This window comes from Gavialis gangeticus, unplaced genomic scaffold (genome assembly GCF_001723915.1).
Source record: "Gavialis gangeticus isolate Ggan-Ray unplaced genomic scaffold, GavGan_comp1, whole genome shotgun sequence".
Lineage (NCBI taxonomy): Eukaryota > Metazoa > Chordata > Crocodylia > Gavialidae > Gavialis > Gavialis gangeticus.
Genome location: NW_017728992.1, coordinates 157,651,685 through 157,661,916, shown reverse-complemented (window position 1 = coordinate 157,661,916; position 10,232 = coordinate 157,651,685). Strand labels below are relative to the sequence as shown.

General features: G+C 40.7%; 1 protein-coding gene across 1 annotated transcript in view; it reads right to left on the bottom strand.

Annotated features, from left to right (window-relative positions):
- Positions 1-10,117, bottom strand: part of CPQ (carboxypeptidase Q) — a 394,576-nt gene extending 384,459 nt beyond the window's left edge. The window contains exons 1-2 of the mRNA XM_019527970.1: positions 9,994-10,117; positions 9,309-9,387 (exon numbers count right to left, since the gene is read on the bottom strand). Of these exons, the coding sequence (XP_019383515.1) occupies positions 9,309-9,387; positions 9,994-10,029 (115 nt within the window). The 5' untranslated portion in view covers positions 10,030-10,117. The remainder of the gene's footprint in view (positions 1-9,308; positions 9,388-9,993) is intronic.
- Between the last annotated feature and the right edge of the window lie 115 nt (positions 10,118-10,232).

The window sequence follows — 10,232 nt, the reverse complement described above, 5'->3', positions numbered from 1 at the left end:
ATAAGCTGAATGAGACAATAGTATGCCCTTGCTGCCAAGAAGGCTAATGGCATACTGGGCTGCATTGGTAGGACTGTTGTCAGCAGGTCAAGCAAAGTGATTATTCCCCTGTTGAACACAGGTTAGGCCGTATGTGGAGTATTGTGTTCAGTTTTGGGTACCCCACTACAACAAGGATGTGGACAAATTGGAGAGAGTCCAATGTAGGGCAGTGAAAATGATGAGGTGGCTGGGGGACATGACTTCCGAGGAGAGGTTAGGGGAACTGGGCTTATTCAGTCCAGAGAAGTGAAGACTAAGAGGGGATTTAATAGCAGCCTTCAACTACATGAAGGTGAGTTTGAAAGAGGATGGAGCTAAACCGTTCTCAGTGGTGGCAGATGACAGAACAAGGAGCAATGGTCTCAAATTGCAGCAAGGGAAATTTAGGTTAGATATTAGGAAGAATTGTACTTGGGGTACAGTTTACATCAGGTTCATAGTTCCAGCTTCTTTTAACCTGTTTTCCAATGCATAAGATGTTCAATGCACCTGAAGCCACAAAGTACTAGAACATTCTTTATAGATTTTCTTCAAACACATAATCTTTTGAAATATTTAAAAGTGGTATAAAATACTGCTTTTTAATGACATATTATTATAGATAATTGCTTTAACTTACTGTTTACCAACAAGAGTATTTTTTTTTTAACATATGCACACAAGTACCAACAGCAGCTGTTCCTTCAACGAAAGGGCTTTTCCAGAATTCCAAAACCATTTGAGAAGCCCATTAATTTAGTAAGCTAAAAACAATCTTTTCATGATATAATCATTAATTGAATCTCACAGTATTTTAAAAAAAAAGTCCTTGTTCTCAAGTTGCTTGTCATATCCATGTCTGCCATTTTTCTCAAATGCTCTTCTTGAATTTAACAATACAAAGACTGGTACTGCATTCAAGTCATAAACAAACAGGAAGATACTACACTTGACAAGTAACAGCTGACTGGAATGACATGTGACTTCTTACAGAACAGGAGACATCACAGGAAATTAGGGGTGGAAGGGACGTCAGGAAGTCATCTGGTCAAACCCCTGCTCAAAGCAGGACCATCCCCAACTACTGTAGATCATTCCAGCCAGGGCTTTGTTGAGCCAGGCCTTAAAAAGCTCAAAAGATGGAGATTCAACCACCTCCCCAGGTAACCTGTTCCAGTGCTTTACCACCTTCCTAGTGAGAAAGTTTTTCCTAATATCCAACCTAAGCCTTGCTGCAATTTGAGACCATTGCTCCTTGTTCTGTCATCTGTCACTACCAAGAACTGTTTAGCTCCATCCTCTCTGGAACCCCCCTTCAGGTAGTTAAAGGCTGTTATCAAGTCCCCTCTTAGTTTTCCCTTCTGCAGACTAAATAAACCCAGTCCCTTCAGCCTCTCCTCTGAAGTAAGGAGCCCCAGCCTCCTCACCATTTTCACTGTCCCCTGCTGGACTCTCCAACTTGTCCACATCCTTTCTATAGTGGGGGACACAAAACTGGACACAGTACTCCAGATGCAGTCTCCCCAGTGCAGAATAGAGCAGAATAATTATTTTCCTTGATCTGCTGGCAACACTCCTACTAATGCATCCCAGTATGCTGTTGGCAACAAAGGCACCCTGCTTACTCATATCCATCTTACTGTCCACTGGAGCCTCCCAGTCCTTTTCTGCAGAGTTGCTGCTTAGCCAGTCAGTCCCCAGGTACTGGTACTGTGGTTATGAAAATTAGTCCTAGAATACACAGACATCCTCACATTTATGTATTCTTTCAAGATTTCTAAATTAGAGTCATTCCCCATTGAGCTCTCCTCTGGAACTATTAAGAGCCAGTACAGAGCGTGGAGGATCTGGGTGGTCAAGTTAACAGTCCATTACTTCCATTCTCTGACAATACTGACTTCCTATTTCACTAATGGTACAATGCCAACTGGCAACAGGGATCCATAAATACCAACAGAGAACAAATCACATCTGCTCTAGATCACCTTGCCCAGAATTAGTTGAACACAGTTTCCATGTATGAATATCTGGATGCCAAACAGTCTCAGTCTCAACAGGATGCTACCTCTGCAGTCCACTTTCCCTACTTAGCTCCAGGACTAACTTTTTTTAGGCAATTATCTTTTCCTGCTAATGAGTATAGCTGAGCAAGCATCAATTCTTGTTGTATGAGACAACACTTGTAACTGCACCTATTGCTAAAAAAAAATCTGTCACTGGATAGTGGTCATACAACAGAAAATGCTAAAAGTTAGCTGACTTGTATGCTGGCTCAGCATTGTGAGATAAGAGATCACAGTGGACAACGTTCTGTTTTATGGTAGAGTTAAAGTGTTAGAAGTGTGCCCACTCTAATTTAATATTACATTTGCACAGTCCCTGTTTCACTTAACTTTAAATAGTATAAAAAATAATCAGCATTCTTTCACGGCAGCTTTTCCACACTTCAATTCAAGTTTGCATGCTGCTGTTAACCATACTCTCAACTAAAAAAACCCCCCCAAAAACAGTCAATATAATATTAGTAAGAGAGCACTTAAGACAGTAGCAACAGAAAGCGTCAGTTGTCCCAGCACCGCAACAATGAAGAAAAGACTATGCTTATTTCAAGGAAGACAGAGTGGGGTATGAAAAGGAAAACAACAGTTCAAAGTATTAAGTATTTCTCTACAAAACATTAATCTTAGGCGAAGATGGCAGCAGCACCTCTTAAGGCTGCCGAACACTTCCTGTGTAAGACCATATTCTTGACTATAAAACTTAGTCTAATGTATATCATTTGGGCTGAAATTTTCCAAGCCATTCCTCAGCTTCAGGATGAATTGTTCTGAAAAAGTTCCAGCAGTTTCCATGAATAAACTAGAGCAAAGGTTCAAGTTCATCTGGCCCTGTGAGCTGGATGAGGGATGCAGGGCTGATCTGAGACTGGGCTCACAGACTGGACCTGCACATAGAGCTGGTCTGCCAAGGGCACCTCATGTAGTGCAGGGTGTTTATAAAATCCTTGTGCAACTTTACACTTTAAGAATTTTGGATGTACACATGATAGAAGCAAACTGTAAACAGTGAAAGAAAGCATAATTCATTAACTTCTAACACAACGCAGTTCAAATTTCTAGACTTCAATGTAACTGCCATCATTCATGATACAACCTTCAGTCTGATTTTCCAACTCATAGCAAACATTTTCCAGTTGTTGCTGAGTGATTTCATGAATTGCATTTGTGATCCTTACCCTATGCATAGCTTATACTATGCTAAAAAATAAAATGAATTATACTTTCAATTGCCATTTACAGTTTGCTTCTATCATGTGTATATGCAAAGTTATTAAAGTTTAGAGTTGCACAAGGACTTTATAAACACCCTGTACATGCCCTGGAACAGTTCCGCACACTGTAAGCAGCACATGCTGGCTCCAGTCCAGGGCTCACACACAAAGCCAGCATGATGCACGTGCTGTATGAGGTGCCTGGATTGGCCCCATATGCTGGCTCCAATGCATGTGGCCAGTCTGCGGGTCAAATTCAGACCAGTTCTGTAGCCAGTGCTCAGGGCCAGTCCAGCATGGTGCTGCAAGTAGCTGATACACTGTGCAGCACACGCAGCACCAGATCTAATACTGTATGCTGCATGTAGTGCATGCTAGACCCACAGACCAAATCATACAACTCCACAGGCCAGACCCACCCTGCAGGCTGCATCTTTGGCATTCCTCAATTAGAGAAGGGCATATAAAATAACACAAACACATCAAATAAAAGTTTCTGGAGACCTTCTCAATAGGGTCCCACTAAAGCTACACATTCCCCAAGAGTTCTGTCCACAGTGAGCAAGTTAAAAAAAAAGGAGATTATGACATGGAGGGAAAATGAAGGGGAGAGGAGACTAGGCATCTGTGGGAAGATGGACACTTATACAGGATAAGAAACCAGAGAAGACTAACGAGAGTGTGGGGACTGAAGAAGGCTGGGTGGATTGGGGATAAGAAAGTAGACTGACAGATCAAGGGAGATGGTACAAGAAATGACACTTAGGAAGAATCTGTATCCACTGGATACACTCCCTTCCAGAAACTGCAAAGAACCACAGGATTCCTAAGTCTCACTATTTCTCTGCCATCAGTAGATATCCGAAGAACCACAGACTTTAAAAAACATGACATAGAAGATAAGTATGAATTTTTCTTCATAGAGCTATTCCCCTCTCACTAAACAGCTCTTAATTCATCTATTGTTTTAACCTCAGGATCAAATGAATTCACTTGGAACATTTGTTCTTAATCCTTCTACTTTGAACAAAATTTTCCATCTGATCTGGATCAAAGAATACAGGATTTGCCATTATAAATGATAAGATAGCTCTTCAAACAAGAGCTTAAGTTCTTTCAGTCTCAAAGCATAACTCAGAAACCATTTTTTGACTATTCATAAGAATCCAAGCAGTATTGGGCAGGAAGACCCTCAACATTTTCTGAATGTCAGCCTACATGAAGTATGTAATCTTGTTCACTTAAACACACAAAATTAACCAACTGAATCTATGCAACAGAAGGAATATCTGTATTCAATACCAATACAAATGCTGTATCATTCTCTGACAAAAATGGATTTACCTTGAGCAACAAAAGGCGTATTGCCAGTCAAAATAATATTATTGCTCCTAGGAGAAAATTATTTTCCCCTGAAGGACAAAAAAAAAGTTCTCTTTGACACATGTTTTTAGCCTAGCTAAAACTGTTTTGTGATGAATAGAGCCAGATGAAAAATGTTTTAAAAAACCCTAAAACTTAAGATTTAGGCCTCTCTGGCTGCATGCCTTTCCTCCCCCAAGCCAAGCTCTCCCCAGGCCTGATTCCTAAAGGCACTCTTCTTCCTGTTCTTAAGTGTGCCCTAAAGACTTCTTCCACAACGTCCATAAGAGAACCAAAATGAACAAATAACCAAAAATCAGTCTCTACACTTTCTAGCACATTTCATCTTCAGTGGTTCTATGAACACTGTAAACTTTGTGAAGAAAGAATTATCTTCTTTTTCCAGCTTGTATAACACTGAACATGTTTGCTGTCATTAATAATATTCTCTCTCTGGATTGAGATTTCTTAAGATTAATATTATCTATTCAAATAAATTATTAATCTTAAAGAAATCAGGAGCTTCCATTTCTTTGTTTTCAACCTGGCAAAACATACTTTACATTTTCAACCTGAAGGTCTATAAAGTATAGTCTAAATAGAATATTTTGCTCTACAGAAACAAATTGCAGCAAAACACAGGTATACAAGGAGCAGGGTTGTCAGAAGAGCCAGTATCAGGAACGGGTCAATCAAGGCCTGCTGGCAAAGCAGAAAGAAACAGGTTCAGAGGTCTGCTCTGCACTATGGTCCAAACTAGCTATCAAAGAATGAAGGACTTGCATGGACTATTGATTAAATGAGTTGGCTTAAGCCATAAGGTCCCAAGACAGCATGATTTTTAGGCCTATTTTTACATGTGTAATATTACAGAAAAGCCTTAGTGGAGCTGCTTGGGTCACTAAATTATTTAAAAACCATTTCTCCTATATAGAAGGACAGTCAGCAGCCTGCCCAAACACTTCCAAAATGTAACAATAAAGCAAAAAAGTGTATACAGAAAATAAGGCTGCAAAAAAATACATAAAAATCCCTTCCTCTTTTTGATTTGAGTGAGCTAAAATTCCCCACTATTACTAAATCTAAGGAAAGATCAAGCATTATAACTAACAAATGCAAGAAAATAACAGAGGAAGTAAAATTATAGGAAAAATAGAACTGTTCACTCACATCAGTATCAGAATGGCGGCTAGGAGGGTGGCAGCAGTTCTTAATCACAGAGAATGCTAAATCTTGCTCACATCAGGTCAAAGTGCAGCCTTTTCGGCAGATCAGCATCTGGTACTAACTGTTATTACTCCAGTGAAGTTGGGAAAACCTGTGTTATACCCTGCTATACACATTTAGCTAGCTGTATTTGTCCAGACAACTTCCCTGGTCTCAGGCTAAACTGAACTCATTTACTGTCCTTCACCAGCAACACTCCTAAGGGCATTTCTACATTTTCTCATGATAGATCTTTAAAATGGATATTGTTCTTCCTCTCTCAAATTGCCTTTTACAGTCTCATTACCTATATGTGTGTGCACACTAAAGCAAAAGCAGCAGTGAAGGGCCTGGGGAACTTAAGTACCTAAGGTGAAACACCTGGATGGGGACCCGATTTCCAGAAAATTTTGAATACCTGCCCTTTTTTTTTTTTTTTTTAACATGCACACACACACCATAAACACAAGCTCATTTCAAGGTTGAACACTCAAAATCATTTGTCAGTCTAGCAAATGTTAGCCTACACTCTTATTCAAATGGATTGCAACTCCCCCCCCCCCTTGTAAAGCTAAAACAAAAGAATGGAATACATTGTCCTAAAATAATCATAAATGCAAGACCTGAGAAGATTTCCTTAGTCAAGTAATTAATGTTTGGAAAGTTACACATCAGACTTAAAACTTCATTCTCCCCATTTGAGGGGAAACATAACTGACTTCTATTTTAATGTAACATTTTGAGACTGTTTCTATACAAAAAGAACAAATACCTGAAATTGCCAAGACTTCATGCTGAGGCAGTACAGTACTTTCTATTATTTTTCTATGCCACAAGACTACAGCCCCTTGGTATATGTCTACATACAATATATTTAAGCAAGATTTTTCTCCCCGGCAGCTGCTACCCCATAGATGGCATTGCCATCTTGCTCCTTCATCCACCCATGACTGGAGAGGAAAAGTAACAAAAACAAGTTTTCAAACTTCAAAGTAAGTAAATAAATAGTTTATTCACTGAAGCAGAATAAAACCCCCAAATAACCCCCCTATGCATATAGCAATTTATAAAATTCTAAAAATACAGTAAGTTCTGTTTTAAGAGCATAGCCACAGGCTGAAAAAAGGCTGCCCAATTATTGAGGCTGCACCAATCCAACTTAATGTAAGCAGTGTTAATTGAGTACAGGGTGCTGTTGCATTAACAAGCCTAAAACTAATTAATCCCCCTCATTTTCAAAGCTTCTAGAAGCAGTTCTCTGACAGCTGCTTCCTCTTCACTGTTTCTCTGACAATTGAAGTACAATTAGTTATAGAGTAAAAGTCACAGTTAATATGCAGGTAGCAGGAGTACAAGTTACAAAGTAGACAGTGGGGGCTGAAAGATGCTATGCTCTTGTCTTAAGCAAGTTATGCACTTGACTGATATGCAGGTAACTGATGATTGCTTACATTGTAAGCAACAGATGAACTGGGAGTGACATTGTGTTATGCATTTTAGCTAATTATGCACTTCAGTAGATATACAAATGGAGCTCACTACAGCAAGAAAGGCCTTGTAAAGCATTCCTCAGTTGCTTCCTTCATTGATTCTTTCAGTGACTTGGTATTAAAGACATGTAACCTGTGTGCATCCACATTACAAACCGAATCACATGAGCCTTTAATGATACATGTCTCTGAACAGAGATTAAATGTAAGGTTATTCTCCACAACCCACACTTGCAATCTCGCCTTACCCATTTTGCTACTTTACTGCTCTGCTTTTAAGTCTTCCAAATCCTGTGGAGCCAGTCATAGCACTTTAAAAATTGCGATGAATCTGCGACCTTTTGCTGGCCATGACTTTAGTCTATTTGTATTGGTATAAACCCCTATCTGTAAGATGGTGCCGAACCAGCCTAACAAAACTGCACTCAGACTAAAGTCATGGCTATGTTAGTCGGAAGTCAATCAGAGAGCAGGCTAAATATGCACCTTATAGACTAACTAAATAAGATAAATAGAGAGGGTACACAAGCTTTTGTGAACCTAAGTTCATTTCATCAGATGATGTGAAAGGATATGCAGAAAGCAGAGTATAAGGAGAGATGCTCATATTCTGCTTTCTACATGTCCTTTTAAAGCATCTGATGAAATTAACTTGGGTTCGTGAAAGTTCGTGCTCACTATATATAATATTATTTAGTTAATATATAAGCTGCATATAAGCTGCACCTTCTGATTTGCCATCTAAACCACATTGCAAACAACATTCAAAGACATTTGTTCAAATTTTACAAGGCTCCAACACACTAGAGGTATAAAACTTGAACTTTATGGACAGGATGCTTTTGCTTTTCATTCAATAGAATATCAAGCAAGAGTGACAAGTGTTCCTATAGAATAGAAAGCAAGAAAGAAGCATGCAAATGACTTCAAAGCAACAGCCTTTAATCCTTACAGGATAATGCCAAAGCAAAATTGAAGGTAACCCTTCTCATTCTACCTTCAACATTTATGAATTCAGTTCATGGCCAAAGCAAAGAGAACTATATTCTGGGTAAGAAAGAATGTAGTTCTAGCACATCATAGCAGAACCTTCTCTGTTCTAGCACAATGTCAGGCTTATTTACATTCCTACAACAAATAGCACATTACAGCTCTTGTATACCACGTAGAATATTCCAAAAATGATCTTTGTAGAGCTACAGACCTCAGTATGTTTAAAAAAAAAACAATTTATGTCTTCTCTTAAACAACCAAAATCCCTTCTCCAGCCCATACTCTCTCTTTTGCAAAGAAAATCTTTAAATGCCATGTTACTTTCTGTTACACCAACCTAGCCTATCTTTTAGATCATATGCAAAGCCTTCTGTTGAGAAGTGTGCGTCTACCAGGCAGATGCATGAGATTTTTAAATGCAAAGTGTGCCATAAAAATGAAATCGAATATGTAAGTGATCCACTTGACATGGGCTTGTTTTCTAAGGAATGTTCTGATTGGTAACCTTTAATCCCCCTTGCTTTTAGACAATTCTTTACAACATCTATCTATATCTATATAACTTAAATCTCTTATTCCGGAGGCGAGATCATGGGGATTGGTAGCTCACCCATGTCAAAAATTTAAATTAGTCTACAAGAGAAGAAAACAGATGGAAATGATGGTCTAAAAGCTTTTGAATTTGGAACAGGCAGTGATGCATAAACCAAAGTCAAGACGATGATGATTATGACAAAGAGTTATTTAAAAAATTTTTTTAATCAAATTAATCTTCTGCAGTGAAGCATGGGTTCAGCTAGTAAGGATTCAAATGTTGATCATCCAGGCTTCTTAAAATATAAGTAAGCATATGAGGACTAACCACAGGACACAGCTTTGATAAGAAACAATTCTTAAGAAGTGCAAAACCTAGGAGCCATAGGTCCCCTGCTAGGAACTGACATTCCAGACGTGAGGATATTTACCTCCTTGAAAGTCACAGAGCCAGTGCCTTGCCTTTTTCCCTCTTCCCAGGCTTCCAACAGCCAACAGTTCTCTTAAGCCCTGGAAGGGTGAAATATGAGGCTAAAAACAGATGACTGTTTATCCCAAAACTGGACAGAGCAGTCTAGATGTGGCCTCAGCCGTGCCAAGTAGAGAGGAAGTGATTCTTCCCTTCTATCTAGCACTGGTGAGGCTACATCTGGAGTACTGTGTCCAACGCCCCGCAAGGATATGGACGAAGTGGAGGACAACAAAAATGGTGAGGGGGCTGGGGCATGATTTCTAAGGAGAGGCTGAGGCAACGGGAGAAGAGAAAGGGGGGGGGGGATTTAACAGCAGCTTTCAACCACTGAAGGGGGGTTATAAAGAGGCAGCAGATGACAGGACACAGCCCAATGGTTTCAAGTTGCAGCAAGGAAAGTTTAGGTTGGGTAGGGTATTAGGGCAAACCTGCTCATGAGGACGGTAGTAAAGACAGGCTACCCAGGGAGGTGGGGGATCTCCATCCTTGAAGCCCCCACTACACAGAGCCCTGGCTGGGATGATCTAGCTGGAGCTGGGCCTGCTCTGCACAGGGGGGCACTCATGGCCTCCTGAGGCCCCTTCCCACCTTCACTTTCTACCACCGTGATCTCCAGGCTCATCGCCCGGGGCTTTGACTCCCACCAAAAGCAGCGGGGATGGCAACTGGCTCCGTCCCATTGTCCCGGGGCACAAACACGAGCGGCTCCACCGCAGCGGGCGGCCCCGAGCAGGGACGAGTCCTCGCCCGCCCCCGAGTGACCGCGGGGCCTCGGGCCCACGCGGCTGCCCCGCCTGAACCGCCCGCGCTCCCGGCGCCCAGCCCTGTGCCGTGGGCTGGCGGACCCCGGAGCAAGGGGGCGGGGGAATAAAATGGCTCTTCT